General features: G+C 37.7%; 1 protein-coding gene across 1 annotated transcript; it reads left to right on the top strand.

Annotated features, from left to right (window-relative positions):
* The first annotated feature begins 14,434 nt into the window (after window positions 1–14,434).
* On the top strand, window positions 14,435–19,470 carry DMRTA1 (DMRT like family A1). Its single transcript, XM_032636122.1, has 2 exons — window positions 14,435–15,356; window positions 18,623–19,470. Exons 1-2 carry the CDS (start codon window positions 14,708–14,710, stop codon window positions 19,468–19,470), a joined length of 1,497 nt encoding a protein of 498 aa, XP_032492013.1. The 5' UTR covers window positions 14,435–14,707.
* Window positions 19,471–19,968: the final 498 nt, after the last annotated feature.

Below are 19,968 nucleotides of genomic sequence, written 5' to 3' on the forward strand. Positions count from 1 at the left end.
TTTTTTACGTTTTTTTCCCTGTAATCGACTTCTAATCTCATAGCGTTGTGGTCAGAAAAGATGCTTGATATGATTTCAATTTTCTTAACTTTACTGAGGCTTGATTTGTAACACAAGATGTGATCTGTCCTGGAGAATGTTCCGTGTGCACTTGAGAAGAAAGTGCAATCTGCTGTTTTTGCATGGAATGTCCTATAAATATCAATTAAATCTATCTGGTCTATTGTGCCATTTAAAGCTTGTGTTTCCTTATTAATTATCTGTTTGGATGATCTGTCCATTGGTGTAAGTGAGGTGTTAAAGTCTCCCAGTATTATTGTGTTACTGTCGATTTCCTCTTTTAGAGCTGTTAGCAGTTGCCTTATGTATTGAGGTGCTCCTGTGTTGGGTGCATCTATATTTATAATTGTTATATCTTCTTCTTAGATTGATCCCTTGATCATTATGTAGTGTCCTTTCTTGTCTCTTGTAACATTCTTTATTTTAAAGTCTATTTTATCTGATATGAGTATTGCTACTTCAGCTTTCTTTTGACTTCCATTTGCATGGAATATATTTTTCCATCCCCTCACTTTCAGTCTGTATGTGTCCCTAGGTCTGAAATTGGTCTCTTATAGACAGCATATATGTGGGTCTTGTTTTGTATCCATTCAGCAAGCCTGTGTCTTTTGGTGGGAGCATTTAATCCATTCACATTTAAGGTAATTATTGATATGTATGTTCGTATGACCATTTTCTTAATTGTTTTGGGTTTGTTTTTGTAGGTCCTTTTCTTCTCTTGTGTTTCCCACTTAGAGAAGTTCCTTTAGCATTTGTTTTAGAGCTGGTTTGGTGGTGCTGAACTCTCTTAGCTTTTGCTTGTCTGTAAAGCTTTTAATTTCTCCATCGAATCCAAAGGAGATTCTTGCTGGGTAGAGTAATCTTGGTTGTAGGTTCTTTCCTTTCAGCACTTTAAGCATATCATGCCACTCCCTTCTGGCTTGTAGAGTTTGTACTGAGAAATCAGTTGTCAACCTTATGGGAGTTCCTTTGTATGTTATTTGTCGTTTTTCCCTTGCTGCTTTCAATAATTTTTCTTTGTCTTTAATTTTTGCCAATTTGATTACTGTGTTTCTCGGCGTGTTTCTCCTTTGGTTTATCCTGTATGGGACTCTCTGTGCTTCCTGGCCTTGGGTGGCTATTTCCTTTCCCATATCAGGGAAGTTTATGACTGTAATCTCTTCAAATATTTTCTCAGGTCCTTTCTCTCTCTCTTCTCCTTCTAGGACCTCTATAATGCGAATGTTGTTGTGTTTAATGTTGTCCCAGAGGTCTCTTATGTTGTCTTCATCTTCATTTCTTTTCATTCTTTTTTCTTTATTCTGTTCCGCAGCAGTGAATTCCACCATTCTGTTTTCCAGGTCACTTAGCCATTCTTCTGCCTCAGTTATTCTGCTATTGATTCCTTGTAGTGTATTTTTCATTTCAGTTACTGTATGGTTCATCTGTTTGTTTTTTAATTTTTCTAGATCTTTGTTAAACATTCCTTGCATCTTCTCTATCTTTGCCTCCATTCTTTTTCTGAGGTTCTGGATCATCTTCACTATCATTATTCTGAATTCTTTTTCTATCTCCATTTCATTTAGTTATTTTTCTAGGGTTTTATCTTGTTCCTTCATCTGGTACATAGCCTTCTGCCTTTTCATCTTGACTGTCTGTCTGCAAATGTGGTTTTTGTTCCACAGGCTGCAGGATTGTAGTTCTTCTTGCTTCTGCTGTCTGCCCTCCGGTGGATGAGGCTATCTGACAGGCTTGTGTCAGTTTCCTGATGGGAGGGACTGGTGGTGGGTAGAGCTGGCTGTTGCTCTGGTGGGTAGAGCTCAGTAAAACTTTAATCCACTTGTCTGCTTTGGGTGTGGCTGAGTTCCCTCCCTGTTGTTTGTTTGGCCTGAGGTGACCCAACACTGGAGCCTACCTGGGCTCTTTGGTGGGTCTAATGACAGACTCTGGAAGGGCTCACGCCAAGGAGTACTTCCCAGGACTTCTGCTGCCAGTGTCCTTGTCCTCACGGTGAGGCACAGCCACCTCCCGCCTCTGCAGGAGACCCTCCAACACTGGCAGGTAGGTCTGGTTCAGCCTCCTATGGGATCACTGCCCCTTCCCTTGGGTCCCAGTGCGCACAGTACTTGGTGTGTGCCCTCCAAGAGTGGAATCTCTGTTTCCCCCAGTCCTTTCGAAGTCCTGCAATCAAATCCTGCTAGCCTTCCAAGTCTGATTCTCTAGGAATTGCTCCTCCCATTGCCGGACCCCCAGGTTCAGAAGCCTGACGTAGGGCTCAGAACCTTCACTCCAGTGGGTGGACTTCTGTGGTATAAGTGTTCTCCAGTTTGTAAGTCACCCACCCAACAGTTATGGGATTTGATTTTATTGTGATTGCCCCCCTTCTGCCATCTCATTGTGGCTTCTCCTTTGTCTTTGCATGCGGGGTATCTTTTTTGGTGAGTTCCAGTGTCTTCCTGATGATGATTGCTCAGCAGTTAGTTGTGATCTTGTGTTCTCGAAAGAGGGAGTAAGAGCATGTCCTTCTACTCAGCCACCTTGAACCAATCTCTCTCTTTCTTTTTCATTTGCTAAAATAGTCACAGTTGTCTTTGGCTTTCCAGAGGTGAAAGGATTATCCTGACAATCTTAAGTATAATGAGAAGAAAAAGAAGATTGTCACAAAATTCTGACATTTTGTCATGATTATTAGAATGAGGAATTATAAGGCTACTAAAAATAAGTAGTAAATATTATTTCTCTAAAATTATATTAATGGCCCATGCACCTTGAGGCACAACTATCAATATTATTCTACACTCACTGATCCCTAATTAATCTACCTCCCCTGCCCCTATTTATTTTCTTTAATTACTGAAGGATAAATTACCATATTTTTATTGTTGATTGATATTCCTTCTGTATATCTCGTGTGGATGCTCAGAAATTATAAGTTAAAGATAGTTTTAGTATGGGGAGGTTACAAGAGCTCAGATGAAAAGTGGGAAAGAGAATGTAATCTTCAGTCAATGTATTTTTATAGCCTTGTAGATGTTATAGTCCTTCCAAAATTGTCGCAAGGTTGTTCCTGAGTCGTCACTTGCCTTTACTGCCTGATGAAAAGTGTGACGTAGATAATATTTATTGAAAGTTGCTATAACTCCCTGGTTACATCCCATCCATAGGTTGGATGAACAATGTAGTTATTTGGTGGCAGATGCACTACTTTGCTGTTGTTGAAATTCGTCCATGAATGGGGTGTGGCCTGGAGCATTGTCTCGCAGCAAAAAAAAGTTAAATGGGACGTCCTTCTGCAAGCAATATTTCTCTACCTCCGGGATAAAGTGGTGGCAAAAAGCGTCCTGGAAAATGGACTGTGTAGCCCAGGCTTTGGGGTTACTCTTCTACACAGCAGGAAGAGAGCCCTTGGCTATGTTTTTAAGGGCTCTTGGGTTCCATGAATGATAAACTAAGAGAGCTTCAGCTTCGTATTGCTATAAGCATTGCCACCGAGCAGCAGAGTTAACCTATCCTTTGTTGCTTTATAGCCTGGCATCAACTTTTCCTCCTTATTGATGTAACTTCAGTCTGGCACCCTCTTTCAGTACAGTCCTGTCTCATCCATATTAAAAACCTGCTTGGGTAAATATCCACCTTCATCAATAATTTCTCAAAGCGTTTCAGGAAACTCCTGGGTAGCTACTGTACCTGCACTTGCTGCCTCGCCACTTACTTTTATGTTGTGAAGGTTGGCTCTAGCCTTGAACTGATGAAACCAGCCATGGCTGACATTGAAAGATGTGCCCACTGATTCTTCCCTGTGTTTCTTCTTCAAGTCTTCTTAAAGGCTTTTAGATTTCTCTTGAATCAACATTAAGCTGAGTGGAGCTTGACGCTGATGCTGATCCTGCATCCGCACACTGAGAAGTTTCTCCATCTCCTCCGTCACTTTTCCACGCTTCTTCGATATTATTGTCTACATCATTGGCACAGCAGACTTCACATGTTCTATGATCTTGTCCTTGTTCTTTAGAATCTTGCTGATGGTTGAATGACTCATGTTATAAGGACGAGCGATGTCTGTTAGGTGAGCTGACGCGAGTTGTGAAAGAATTCACCCTTAACCCTTAAGTTGCCTTCCTTCCTTGCCAATAACCTTAAATAAGTAAGGCGGTATAGTAGAAAGAGCATGAACTTTCGTATAAGGCAAATCTGGATTTATATATCAACTTTGTACATCTGTTATTTCAAAATAGCAGGCATGGTAACTATCTCACAGGAATGTTATGGGGATTAAATAAGATGCTATAAGTAAACTACCTAGCATGGTTATTGGCATAAAATAGATATTTAATGAATGTTTGTTTATTAAATAAATTAATGAAAATTTATATAAAAATTAAGGCAGCCATCTTAAGCAGGGTGAAGAGTTAAAGAGCAATATAAAAAATACCTGCATCGTGGTCTCTGTAGTGAAATGAACTGTTTTTCATAGTTCCCTAAAATGACCCCATATGCCCGGGAGACCTGTCGTACCATGATCCCTTCTAGGCCTTTTGCATTTCTCTAATACATGTTTATTGATTATCTATTCAGTGATCAAGACACTGAGAACAACAGTGGGAAACAAAATTGCCCTATTTCCCATCCTTATGGGAGCAGGTAGGCATTAAATAATTATAATCACACAGATGAACTATAACAGGCTTGTATATGAAAAAGGAAGAGCAGAGGAATGAGCAAATAAGATTGAGAAGAAGTAGAGAAGTAGGAGAAAAAATAGGAAGTTATGGTGTTATGCAAGTCAAGAGAAGAGAATTTTTAGGACGTGTAACTGTGTTGAATATTGCTGAGAGGTCAAGCAGGTGAATAATGGAAAGAGTCCTTGACCTGGCAGCATAGGAGTCATTAGTGACCTTACTAAATGTTGTTGGTGGACAGAGGGAATAAAGACCTGTTTGATGTGACTAGGGACTTAATACTAGATGAGGAAGTGAAGACAAATGTCAGACTTTCTGAGATTTGGCTGTGAAAGAGAGAGTAAGAAGGAATGGTGTATTAAGAGGGTTGAGAAAGGACTTTGCAAGATAGCAGATACGTATTTTGGTGGCTTATGGCATGAGATCAGTCAGGAGTAAGAGACTAAAGAGATAGTGTGAAGAGAGGGGATACCTGCTTTTCCCCAATCAGAATCTCTCCTCTTGCTTTCCATCCCAAATCAAACTTCTAATATCCGTATCTCAGTTGAGAATCTGACAGTCTCAAACTACTGACACAGAGACATGTCTCTTCATCTGAATAGTGTGTGAAGCTTGATAAACTTCATTTCACTGAAAAGGAGAGCAGATACTTGAATAGGGCAGAAACTTCCCTCAGCTAAAATAAAGTTGGACATATATTTTAAAATACATAAGCTTAAATAATTTTGGGGTAGGTAGTATCTAAAACTCATTCCACTCAATTGAGTTTAAAAAAATTTTTACAGATACAAGAAATATTGAGAGAACCCCTGAGAAGCTTGGAATTTTGAAGACTATAGAACCTTACTTCACCTGTTTTAGGATTTCAAATGATAGAAGCCCTTACTGATAATTATATGGATTTTGCCTTTAGACTTGATAAGCCTTGTGCTTCTGAATTCATTATTGATTCATGAAGACTTGAATGGTCTCTGAGGTGTTTAACACTTGCAGTGTGGTGACTACCAAGTAGGGAAAACATATTTGTTTTGTCCCCTTAGTTATTATACATTTCTCAATTCAGTGAGATTTCTGAAGATGCTATAAGAAGAAAATGAATTGAAGAATGTGAATTATTATTATTGAACCAAAATGGCTGGAGGTGTTACTTTTTTTGGCCTTATTTTCTCATCCTGTTTCAGAACATTGTTTTTGTTAAAATGTGAATATAGACATTATGAATTGTAATCTATCAGTAGAGAAAACTAATCAACACCAAGGTCAAGAACTCTAAAGATTCTGTAGTTCTGCGTTCATTTCCTACCGTAGTAGACTTCAGACACTTCAGAGGCTTGGTCTCAGTTTTGCAGATTTGTTTTATGAATCAGGAGGTTTTATATTGATATTAGCATAGAACCATAGAATTTTAAGCTAGTAAGAGGCTAGTAATCCTTTATGGCACTCAGTCTAACCAGGGGGTTGAAATGCTATGTAAAATTGTGTTGTTCACATGTGCATATATTTCAGATCTCATAGACTTTATCCAATTCTTAAAGTAACTGACATGAAAAAAAAAGCATCTAAAACTACATTTTATAGAGGAGGAAACCAGTGCCTTGGGAACCAAGACCTTTTCCCAAATCACACAAAATTTTAGTGGGATCAGTTTGTATTCTTATGGTGTTCATTTCATTCTGAAGTCCATAAAATCAAACTAGAGATATTAAGACTTTTTTTTTTTTTTACTGTTAAAGTCATTTATCAGGCTCATTGTGTCTACTGCATCGCTTTACTGTACTATTTGGGTGCTTTGGCAGAGCTTTAAATTTTTTTAATGAGAAAAATTCAGAAAGTAAGGGGAGATAGATATCTTTGCCTTACTGGGAAAAATAAACAGCTATTAAAATGAAGTTTATCAAATTAGGTGCTGAGAGGAAAGGTATGTTAGCATTTTGCATTGCACTAACCCCAAGCTAACATGATCAGTTCAAACCTGAGAAGTGGAATGTGTCCACTCTTTTTCTGTTTTTCTGTTTCAGAAGTGAATAGACATCTCGATAGAGCCCAGCTGCTATTTCCATTGACTTAATGAGTTTCTTAGTGCACCCCATTGTGCCTCAGTATTAGAGAAACATATGGCACATTTAACTCTTAACTATGGATTTATCTACTTTTTATTGTGTATTTTCCACCTGTGACACTATAGGTTCTTTAAGAAATCACATATATATGTATATATATATATGATAATATGATTCTATAATACATGCCAGTTGTGCTATTCAAATGGATATATGAACGAAATAGCTTTTTCTTCTTAAATGTTGCCAATAACTGTATGTTCTAGAAGAAAACTAAAAACAACATAAAACCCCTCATTTTAAAGCAATTGTGAATGTTTTAAGACTTTTTTTTTTACATCTTTATTGGAGTGTAATTGCTTTACAATGGTGTGTTAGTTTCTGCTTTATAACAAAGTGAATCAGCTATACATATACATATATCCCCATATCTCCTCCCTCTTGCATCTCCCTCCCATCCTCCCTATCCCACCCCTCTAGGTGGTCACAAAGCACCGAGCTGATCTCCCTGTGCTATGTGGCTGCTTCCTACTAGCTATCTATTTTACTTTTGGTAGTATATAGAAGTCCATGCCACTCTCTCACTTCGTCCCAGCTTAGTCTCCCCCCTGCCTGTGTCAAGTCCATTCTCTACATCTGCGTCTTTATTCCTGTCAGACGTTTTTTTAAAGTAATAAAAATATAGAAAAAGGTACAACAGAAAGGTTTAAAATCAGTAAATTGATCAACTAGGCAGGATATCAGGAAATAATTGCATAAATGGCCTAAAAAATTAAACATGGGCATTCTTACAAAGGTATTGGGTCAATAAAAGATGTCGTAAGAACAGAAATGCAATCAGTCAGGGATTCAGGAAAAATGGGAGGAGAACGTGAATAAATAGACAGGTTTCTTTATTTTTATTCTGATAATGATTTTCCTGAACCTCATTTGACAATGAATCTCAAGTTACAAGTCTTCATGTAAATCTTAATATACCGTTATAGATGACTAATTAAAGTAAAGCTCCACATGAGAATTAAGTCATTCCCTGGGGCCACCTGAAAGAGCCCAACGTTAACTGCATATGGCACTGGGTTTTGATGTGCAGCTATTATTTTCCAAGCTTTGACTTTGAAGACATTGATCAAAAACTGCCACCTCCTACCATGCACAATAACTCTGTCAGAGGCCTGACAACACCTCATAACAGCCACCTTATGCTCACAAAGACATGAATTTCAAAACCAAAAGATGTGAATGGCTAGGAGCCAGGGAGGAACTGATTTACCGAATTTACCTCTTATTTAGAATCCTTGTTGTGAATGGAAGCCATTTTCTTAACTCACACTGCTTTTTAATTGGAACACTTCTAATGAAAGCTCCAGAAGACAGACTGTGGCACAGGAAAAGATAGAAGAGAAAAAAGCAGACATGTATAACATCTTTCAAAGTTAATTTCATCATATTTTATAACAATAATGAACAAAAAACTATTTTCTAGATCCTGCGGCAATTCCTTATGAATAAATAGGGATTTGAGGTTATTTGAATTGACTTACGTATCTTGTTTGTGTTCAGTCATTGGAATACAGTAGGAACTAACTCATTAAAATGTATCTTTTTTTGTTAACTATTTTGCTTTCCAAAAAGGGTACCTATGAACTTCTCTTTTGTCAATTTTTATTTTATGAAACTTTTAACTATTTTTTTTTCTAATGCTGAATGGCAAGGTCTCACAATAGTTACCTTGAGAGGAAAAGATCACCTTTGAATAGAATGTTAGGTTTTGACAGGAGTAGAAGTTAGTATCTAATCTGACTTTAGTGGTGCTTGAAAATAAAAGGAAAACATGTTTCAAATTTCTAATGGTATAAATAAATAATAGCAAAAATTTTTGCCTTGATGTCTGTCTTATTATTTACATGGTAGGATGTGAGAAAGAAAGGGGAAAACAATAAAAAATTCCATCATTAAACTTTACTAAAAGAAGATATGAAAACTATGGAATTTTGAATTTCTCTTTCGAATGTCATACCTTTTTTTTTAAATGGAACTGTTGTTAACTGAAAGAATAGTTACATTTTCAAGATTGCTTATGACTTAGCCAGTAAGCGCCTCTTCTGAATAACTGTATTACGAACAACTCTACCTAACAGGTTGTTTTGTGAGTCTCTATTACAGTGGAAGCTAGCCTAACTTCTGGGGAGAAGCATGAGTGTAAAGGAGTCGGACTATTAGAGTATTTTGAGGACTTACTGTTTTTAAAACTTTAATTTTCTCATTTGTAAAACCAGGATAATATAATTGGCCTCAATAAGCTGATTATGAGAATTAAATGACGTAATATATATAGGGCCTGAGCATAGAGCATAACACACAATAACCAGCTCTTAAAGGGTAGCTATAATAATGAGAAAGAGAGATGTTCTTCATATAACAAGATCCTTTAAGGTGGTAGAATTTTATGAAGACTTATTGATTAATGACTTGTTTTAATTAACTTATTAACAAGGATGCAATTTTTAATTCAACTTCTTACTAAAATGCTTTACCATTTAATATGCGCTATTCATTCTTTTATGATCTTTAACAGCCACGTAAAGGGCTCTCACATACTTTCTGAGTGAAACTGTATTGCTGTCTGTTTAAAGACTGAATTCTGAGGAAATGTTTCCAGATACATTAATTTATGAAGGTGGATTCTATTTAGTGTAAGACAAGTCACAAAGCTTATCTCAGTGTCTGAGCATGAATTTCCTTTAAATATCCTGTGAGTTAAAAAACAAGAGTTTCATAAGTTCTGAGCCCTATTTACACAGTAGATTTAGATCTATTAGAGTAAACTAAATAAAGAGCATAGCTTTTGAACATGTGCTTATTCAATTAACCACAATGGCACCAGCGTTTTTTGCTACAGTCTTTTTAAGTCAGCACTCCTTTATAAAGAATTTTTTAAATCAGCAAGTTCACAAAAGGCCATGTAATTTACTCAAGGAACCATCAGGGTATGTTAAAATGATTGGAACTTTTGCCATGTTTTGCTTCAGTTCCCCCCAATCATACTCAACCAGAGATTTGCAAAATGGTAATTATCTTTCTATGAACTGAAACCTTGTAGAATTATTTTCCTAATGGAACTCTGGGTTATCACTGTTATTTCAGGAGAAAGCGGCATCAATTTCCTAGTTAAAAAAACCGCTACCATTAAAAGAAAAAAATACATGGTATAATGATGAAATGAACTGCATATTAGAATTCAAATTCATATGAACTCTTCAGGAAAAAAGTTAGTAGCATAAGTCAAAAGTTTAAAAAATATCCATAACCTTTAATTATGTACTTTTATTTATAGAAGTTTATTCTAAAGAGATAATTAGTAATTTAGAAAACATTTTCAAGCTCACATATTCATCCCTTTCTTACTTAAAATAGGGAAGAAATGACACATTATAAATATCCTTTATTAGAAGAATTAAGTAATTATTGTATGACTAAATAATGGAAAATTATGTGGCTATTAGAGATGATGTTTGCAAAAGCTATTTAAAATGGAAAATGTTTGTATCACAATATTAAATTAAAAGTTATGTATACAATATTATAACCTTTTTGTATGAAGAAAAAAGATTACAAGCAAATGCACTGACACGTTAATTCATCACATTCATAAGCAATTATGTGTTCTTAGATCTAAACATTTTGAAAAACATTGGAATACATATACAGTGGCATGAAAGTATAACTGTAGAGTTTTGTAAGACTTTTTCTTTAAGAAAAAAAGTCAAAATACCTTATTTAATATTAAGCAAAAGTACAGAAAACAAAGGAAACAATAAACCATACTTCAAAAGAAATTACACTCCAGCTTATATAAACACCATGGAGCTAAAACTGGAAAAGATTACTTCTTAGTGCATTGGAAATAGTTTTCAAAAATTTCAGAATACAAAGGAAAAATAATGTGATATTAATGCCTTTTCAGCCAACCGACAAGTAAGTCTTGTGGCATCCATTTATTTATTTTCAAAGATATATTGTTTACTATGCTGGGCATATAGAAATGGATATAGAAAAAAATGGTACTTCTCTGTTTCCTGTCTTTGTTAGTTTCTTGAGTTCTTCATTACAGGTAAGCATCCTCAACTGGTATGAAAAGGGTCATAAAGCAATAAAAGAAAACAATTCTACTCACTTTTATAGTCCTTGTCCCCTTGATAGTGGGGGAACAATGTGTATGATCTCCAGCTGGCTTTTTGCTATCTTAGACCAAGGGATTAGAGATGATGTCCTCCAAGGAAGTCCTGTTTCCTAAGATGTACAGTGCTGTGGGGAGTTACAGCTCTAGGGCAATGAATTATATCTCTCCCCAGCTGTAGGGTATTCTCAGAAGGGAGCATTTACTGGTAGATATTCGTTTTGGGGGGAGTGACATTTCTTGGCCAATTACTTATATCACCAAATACGTTCATCATTTCTCCAGTACTCCAGGAAAGACTGTGTCCCAGAGGAGGCCTATTTTTTCCCAGATCCGGGATGCCTACCCATTTGATGGACCATAGTCCAAGGGCTGAAATTTGTCACTCTGCAGGCTGTGGCCTCTCAATCATGATAACACTCAATTGTCTTTTGAAAAGCCCTGGAGAAAGAGAAGTTCAGTTCAAACCTCCCCTCAAAACTGACAAAAAATATTAGCATACCAGCATGGTTCTGGGAAGCCTTGGAGCAGATGGGCTATATAAGGTGTGCTCATATATTCTGAAGCCGTGAAGTGAACTGCGTATGTTTATGTACAAAAGAATAAGCAATTTAGAGCCTTTCCTTCCAAATCCCTAGTCTTCTTGCCAGGACAAGCTAATAAGCATGTCCTCCTTAACTTTCCTTTACCACACGTTAGCACAAGATATTCTACCAGGAGGAGAGATGCTTTGACTGAGGCCTTAGTGGGGGTAGTAATGATGTTCTTTAGAGATCAAGAACATTAATAAAAAATAACTTCAGACTAGACGTGGCAAATGAAATGACTCACAGACTTGGAAATATCCTTGTATATGACTTAATGTTTTCAGTTGCCAGTGGGAAAAGTGAAGCTGAGAGAATAAGTGTCTTGCCTAAGATCTTTATAGCTTAGTATAAAGCTAAAAGTCAGGCCTATTTTTCAGTTGCTGATTCACACTTCCACATCTCTGTGCTGAGTGGTTGGTGTGGTGAACCAACGAGAAATGGCAGTTGACTATAAGAGTTTAAAATGAACAAGGAATTGGAATAAAAATGAATAATAATTAAAAAAGGAGATGCATACATGTTTTTGAGCTTGGGAGAAATTCTGTTAGCTTCCCTTCCTTCTGATATGCTCTACGTTTCGCATTTATCAGACTAGTCTCTTTTGTGTGTTTGTTTTTTTGCGGCACGTGGGCCTCTCACTGCTGTGACCTCTCCCGTTGCGGAGCACAGGCTCTGGACGCGCAGGCTCAGTGGCCATGGCTCACGGGCCTAGCTGCTCCGCAGCATGTGGGATCTTCCCGGACCAGGGCAAAAACCCGTGTCCCCTGCATTGGCAGGCGGACTCTCAACCACTGCGCCACCAGGGAAGCCCCATAATAATTCTTGAAATAAGATATTGTTAGCCTTGCAACTTTATTTATCCTTTTTTTTTCAAAGATGTTTTGGCTATGCCACGTCTTTCCTTTGCATTTCCAAATGAGTTTTAGAGAGGGTTTGACAATTTCTACTAAAGTCTGCTGGAATTTTGATTGAGGTTGAATTGATCTATAGATAAATTTAGGTAGGACTGTCTTATTAAGAATGTTGAGTCTTCTGACCCGTGGGAATGGTCTATCTCTCAATTTATTTCGATTTCCTTTATCTTTATCAGAAAAGTTTGTTTTCAGTCTTTCACACATTTTGTCATTTTCCCTGTCAGTAGACACCCGTTTTATTTAAATACATTTAAGAATTATTTTCACTTTTTTGAATAAAAACCAATATCACTTGCCATAATTGGAAGATAACTTTGAAAATCAAATAAAAATAGAAAAATAGTGTTAAATTCCAGGTAAACAATGTTACTTGCTGAGGTTCTTTTAATTTTTTTTGTTAAAAAGCATAATTGATAAGGCTTAACAAATTATAATGTCATATTTACACCAGGCTGAGCATTTTCCTTTATGTAACCACGTCTTTAAAAATAATAGAAAAAAGGAATTGTTTTCTCACTAGGTAATTCACTGTACTTTAATGATCCATATAGCACTGAAAACTCATTACTCATACATTGGATGTGAGTTCCACAGTAAGGGAATAACTGGATTTTAGGTAAGTGTGGCTTGAGCAAAGATATAGAGGTGTGAGAAACTTTGGGTATTACAGAATCTGCAGAGGTTAGGAATTCCTAGAGTGGCAGTTCTAAACCTTGGTTGTATATAATCTTCAGTTTGAGAGTTTAAAAGACTCACAGCCAAAAGAATCAGTTTACTTTGTTTGAAGAATTTATATCTTTTAAAAGTTCCCTAGGTAGTTCCAATGCTTAGGAAGGGTGGGAAACTTCTATGATTGAATGTCAGGATGCCCATATGGGAGGATGGTGATGGTGGTGTTGGTGTGAGGTGGGCAGGTAGGAGAAAGCCCAGATTGATTAGCAGTGTCTGCCCTGGACGTCAAATAGGTGGAATGGTAAAAATGTCATTATTACTTGCTGTCTTAGTGCTAGAATATCAATTGCCTGTCAAGGCAGTTGAATATTATCTTGAAAAACTGATAGAGCCCTGACTCTTCTATCCATTAAGGAACAGACACTCATGAATTTTCTGCCTCAAATGGTCTTTCGGTTTAAAAGCAATATGATCTTTTCTTACAATTAAAGGCATTAAATGCATATTTCAAGAATGCATTTAATGATAGCATGTTTAAAGAATGGTCTACATGACCTTCCCCAATACTGTACAATAGAAACGTGAAGTATTTTTGAAATAGTTTTAACACAGTTGCTATGTATAAATAGTTCTAGATAAGAAATTCATAAAGACTTCTTTGGGCAATAACATTTCAAAATATAACGATATATAGAATCCAAATTTGCACCTCTAACTAAACATAATGCATGAGAAGATTCTGAATGTGAATCAGGCCCCTTAAATACTTATCCACTGTTTAGACGCAGCTCTAAGACCCGTTTAAAATAAGGCACCTTTCAGGTGTGGGTAATATTTGCAGCTTGTTAAGCTGTGCTTTCTCATTAATATTGGCCATGCTACCATCCTAAAGACTTCATCTGGGAAAAGGAAAGAAAAGGAGAACTTCATGTCCAAATCTTCAAACTCTAGTAAGAGGAGCGAGGAACTGGGGAAAGAACTTCAAATCTTGCTTAATTTAAGAAGGGTAGTAAGAGGCATGGGGGCAGGGAGTGAAGGTTATCTTACAAAAAGTATACATTGAGGAATTCATGGGGAAGCAGATGGGAGAAAGGGGCGCGTGTGTGTGTGTGTGTGTGTGTGTGTGTGTGTGTGTGTGTCTGTTTGTGTGTGTGTCTGTGTGTGAAGGGACAGTGTCTTTTGTCTCCCACTGCCCCTCCTCCCAGACGGTCAGGTCCCCACTCTCCGCCCCTGGCCCTCCTTCCCCAGGTTTTCAGCCCTTGGCCAGTAGACCCGGTGGGCGGGGTAGCCTCTGCAGTCTTGCTTTCTCCTGCTCCGAAGGCGAAGGCGCGCGGAGCACCGGGCATTAATTTAGCGCCCCAGGACTCTAAGAGGCTCAGTGGCATCTGCGCCTCTAAGAGCTTCCAGCTGTGGGGATCGGTTGTCCCCAGTTCTTCACGGGAATTGTGCCAGACTCTGTCGGTGTGTGGGTGGGAAGCAGCGGGACCAAGGCTGGTCCTCTCGGCCCTCGCATCCCAGCAGGGTTAGCTGTGGACAGCGCACTCTCCTGTGGTGAGCCCTCACCAGACACTTCTCGGAAATGGAGCAGTCACAGTGTGGCAGTAGAGACCAAAGCGGCAGCGGCCCACCCCACCTGGCCCCGCGGCTGGTGGCAGCGGCCCCTCCGCGCCAGTCTCCAGCGTTACCGGTACCCCCGGGGATACCTGTTCCTCCAACTTTCCTGCGCCCGTCCAGCCTCTTTCTACGGGCAGCCGCAGTCGCCACCGCGGGAAGCGGAGGCTGCCCGCCGCCTGCCGGAGTGGAAAGGGGGGTGGGCGCCGTGGCCTGCGGCTACCCACGGACACCCAAGTGCGCCCGTTGTCGCAACCACGGAGTCGTGTCAGCCCTCAAGGGCCACAAGCGCTTCTGCCGCTGGCGGGACTGCGCGTGTGCCAAGTGCACCCTGATCGCCGAGCGCCAGCGCGTCATGGCCGCACAGGTGGCGCTGCGCAGGCAGCAGGCCCAGGAGGAGAGCGAAGCCCGGGCGCTGCAGAGGCTTCTATACCCTGGACCCTCAGGGCCCGGGGGTCGATCATCCGGAGGCAGCAGCAGAACGGAGAATCCCCAGACTACAGCAAGTGGCCCTGCGACGGTGAGTGCACTGGGACTGAGTGCCTCGAGACAGACTAGTGGTCTGGCGACTCCTGCTTTCGAGATTTTCCAGTCAGATTATACAGAGGAAAAACAAGGTGAGTAGATCTTACGTTTGTTCTTTGCAAAAGAAAAATGGTTGTTTTGAAGAAAAAATCTTTGAAATAAGCAGCCGTGGCATGGAGGAGGGCAAGAAAAGTTGTTTAAAAGAAGCATTTAAGTTCTGGGAAACTGCTCTGCAATATGAATGTTAGTAAGGGTGTTAGGGACCTGACACATTTACTTCAGAAGGGCTTTCTGTTCCCTTAGGACCTAAAGCTTAGGTGATAGGATAAAGAAATGAAAAAGTGAAGTGCAAGTGATCAGTTGAGGAACTCATTCTAGGAATGGAGTTTGTGCCCAAGTTGCTATGACTTTCTCTTTGAGAGCAGAGAGCGGGCATTGAGTGAAAAGCTTAATGAGAGGAGCTACATTTTGAGCTTGCTCTGTACTATTTTCAGTTGTAAAACCAGAGGTCATCTGATCTTACATGGAAAACTCACTTATGGTTGGGAGTACAGTTCTTTACCTTTGGGACTAACCAACTAGAAGTGGGGAAGAGACTGAAATCTACCAAAGTATTTTTACTCCTTTCCCTTAAATTTTTTAAGCATTCTGTCCCTTTTTTTCAACTGCTTTTCAGCCTCCAAAAGTGTAGAAAACTCTAACATTTGCAGTTTCACCTTTTCTCATAGGAAAGAAACTTAGATTTTCTAAAATCAGGTTTGTAAAAACGTTGGTATGAATTTCAAAGTCCAAGAATTTCTTATCCTTGGGGATCTTATCCTTAGCGATTTCTTATCCAAGAAGTTCTTTTTTTCTCTTATTTATTGACTGCAAATTGTCTTCACCCCCTGTGTTAGGTAGAAAAGATTTTCTTTTTGACTAGGGTTATCCCAACTTAACTTTTCATGCTAATATAAATCTCACTGTATTTTAGTGAATTTCATAGCCCTACAAGTAGGTCACTGAAAATGTCATTTTGATATTTTTGTATAAATCTGAGACTGGTTGTATCATATGAAATTATAAGGTAATGATATAGTAAGTTATTAATTAGAACATTCCTTGAATTGTGAAAATTGCAGCTCTTAACAGATCACAGCATGTACTTTTGAAAAGAGTCTCTCTCTACTTAAATAAGGCATATATGATTTTGTTTTCACCTGTGTCACCTTTTTGTCCATGTTCTAGTTTATGTCAGTGGACAAAATGGACTTTAAACATTTCTCATGAAAAATGAAAGAAGGCTGGAGAACGAAGCTGTTAAGCAAAACTGCTGTAAAAATTAAAATTCTGCAGACTAAATTGACAGTGAGATTTGACTGACAGCTCTCTGCTAGGCATTGATTTATTTATGTGATTTTTTGGGGGTGGGTGCTGTTTTATGGGGTCAATTATTTTATTTTATTGTTTGCCTCAGTTGACCTTCTTTGAAAAGCTGTTTCTCAACTGTCTCCTCTTATACAATGTCCATGAACTGTAGTAGTCTATTTATTCACTAGACCAAGACTTACAGTGATGCAGAGGCAAATAAGATTTTCCTACATAAAAGAATATTATATTCGAAAGAAGGAAAACTATGTGTGTCCCAAAATTACCTTACAAGACATAGCATACAATGATAAAAGTAAAGTAAAACCAGCTATAGGAGTTGAGGGAACACAGGTGATGTAAATGATATCACAGTATTTTAAAGACAGCTTATTTTCTAGATAGTCTTATGCAATCAGTATTTCATTACATTATATTGTATTCCATAAATACAATGTAATAACAAAAATTATTCTATGCATAAATTACTGTAGAGGTGAAATTTTGATACCTTACATGTTCAGGGGGTCATATGTGGTGAATCATATATAAATAAAATGGAATGGCAGACCAAGGCTAATGTATCTTTACTTCATTAGATAGGTTTTCTTGTTTTATTTAAGGTGAAAATACTAGTCTTTGTGATTTTGCAGGAGCAGCACCTTTTGTCATATGTTTGATGTAACGACAGCATTTTAACCCTCAAAGTGTTAAATTGTACACACTTTAATTTTAAAATAAACTGTAGATATTTGTTTAGAATGTAGGACCACTCCTTGAGAAAACATAGTATTGCAAATCATGTTTGCAAATCACTGCTTCAGGCATTGTATGTTTTGTTACATTCATAAACATTGTACAAAAAGAAAGTTTGACAGTAAAACTCTGAGTACCCCGTTGACATTTTACTCTTTCTAATGGAAATAGAGGTAAAATATATCTATAGGATATGTAAACCTAAATAAAAGTTATTTGTTATTATTTTCCTGGCATTAGCCTTGCAAAAGGTTTTTAAAGATAGTATTGTTTCATTAATATTCATATACTCAACATGTTGAGGTAGAAAATCGGTTTTTGTGTAAAAACATTTTTGGAAAATTGCCCTTAATATTGGAAAGGAGTTGCGATTTAAAGCATATGACCAAAATGGTTTTTTACAAGACACTTTGAAAATATGCACAGATTGCAATAGTGAAAATAGTGCAGTTAATAATTTTATTTTAGAAACAATTTGATTGTAAGCTCTTTTATTGATATTTCCTAGAGATTTAAAAAGAAAGTCCATATTTCACAGAGGATTATGAAAAAACACCAACTTTGTATTGTCTCTCACATAAAATGAAACATGCAAGCTCTGGTATGATTTGAGATTGGTACAGCAGTTGGCAATATTGGTTTAGATTTGAAATGAAATCAACAATTTTGTTATTTTCTCACATTATTCAGGTAACTTAATTGGAACCTGAAATGTGAGCATTAAAAAAATAGTTGTTGAAATTTAGCATTAGTGACTAAATAGAATATTCATTTTCATACTAAGATTGTTCCTTCTTCTGATTTCTTATCTAAACAATTGTTCTATTTAGTTCTTTTTGCATAGTGTCATTGTGGAAAAAAAACCCTCCCGTGGATAACAACAAAACTTGGGTAACATTTAGAAAAATCTTGAATCACCAAATGGGCAAATAGTGTGAAATATTGGTGTTAACAGTTTGGGGGTAACAATAGACTTTCATCTTCTGATTCCTAAATAACTACAGCATTTGTATATTATATAATTTTGTAATCCTGAAATGACATAATAAATAGCGTTTTCCCACTGTTCCAACACCTGCATTTCCAAATGATCTTTTATAATTCTTGTTCATTAAAATCTCTTACATTGATTAATAAGTATTATTGATATACTATGAGTAAACAAGTTAGTTTATCCAGCATTAATTTTGAGTGGGCAGTACTGTGTTCTTGGAAGTTTTCCCTTTATTTCATTCCTTTTTTTCCTCTTCCCCAGGACGAAAAGAGAGTAAATGTGACTCATTCCAGAGTGGACAAGAAGACCTGGTGTCTAAATCCCATCAATTTACCCTGAGATCATCTCCTAAGTCTAATGATGTCACTGGAAAACAAAATGTCAGGTCATCTATTTCAGAAAACCCAAACAAGGATGATAGCATTCAGTCTCCTCATCCTGGGGAGCAGTCAGGAGGTGAAGAGAGTCCCAGGTCCCTGTCATCGTCTGATTTGGAATCAGGAAATGAAAGTGAGTGGGCCAAAGACTTCACTGATACCACAGTCAGCCTTCCCACTGTGTCCTCTAGACCAAGAGACCCTCTTGATATCCTTACCAAGATTTTCCCAAGTTACAGACGCAGCCGTCTAGAAGGCATTCTACAGTTCTGCAAAGGGGATGTGGTCCAAGCCATTGAACAGGTCCTAAATGGGAAAGAACACAAACCAGACACCAGGGACCTAGCAAGCTCAGGAGCCTTGGAAAATACAGCTTTTCAGAGAGCTTCGAATTTAAGTTTAGCTGGAATTGGTTTTGGAACTCTAGGAAATAAATCAGCTTTCTCTCCCCTTCACAGTACTTCTGCTTCTTATGGAGGTGATTCAAGTATCTACAGCTTAAATCCTAGACTAGGTATCAGTCCATTACGGCTGGCATATTCCTCTCCAGGAAGAGGGCTGTCTGGTTTCATGTCTCCCTACCTAACTCCTGGGTTGGCACCAGCATTGCCTTTTCGGCCAGCTTTGGATTATGCCTTTTCAGGGATGATTAGGGATTCTTCTTACCTTCCCATCAAAGATTCAGCAACTGGTGGCAGACTGTATTCAAGGCCAAATCAGAACAACATGTAATGCATCTCCCTACCTCCCATTTTGGAATATTTCTAGAAGCATGCAATATAACCCTCACACCCACACATACCCACATCTGTTAATGTGTTCACTATGTATGGGAGTGGATTACTGGGCTTTAAAAATGCTATTTTTTTTTATGAGCAGTATAATAGATTTGAGATCTAAAGACTCTTCTTTAGCATTTATTAAGTGAAAGAAACATTCTTTGTGCCTTGAATAAAGCCATTTCAGGGAATATGTTTACTGTAATGAATTTTTTCCCTAAGATATCAGTTATAAAATTCTTATTTTAAAACTATACTTGTTTTTATTTCATTGAAAAAATGGAGTTTATAATTAAAACATACATTATAAAGCAGTCCAGTGTTACATAAAATGAAGCAGAAGCAATAATTGAAAAACTGAGGTAATTCTAAATTATTATTTTAAACTTTTTTTCTCCTTCTGTTTCTTGTACACAGGAGAGAAAAAGCTTATTCAAAGTATTTTATTCAC

Source organism: Phocoena sinus, chromosome 6, assembly GCF_008692025.1.
Source record: "Phocoena sinus isolate mPhoSin1 chromosome 6, mPhoSin1.pri, whole genome shotgun sequence".
Taxonomy (NCBI): domain Eukaryota; kingdom Metazoa; phylum Chordata; class Mammalia; order Artiodactyla; family Phocoenidae; genus Phocoena; species Phocoena sinus.

Coding starts and splice junctions, on each gene's coding strand:
- DMRTA1 (XM_032636122.1), top strand. CDS start 14,708: ATGGAGCAGTCACAGTGTGGCAGTAGAGACCAAAGCGGCAGCGGCCCA. Junction 15,357..18,622: donor TTATACAGAGGAAAAACAAG/GTGAGTAGATCT, acceptor CCTCTTCCCCAG/GACGAAAAGAGAGTAAATGT.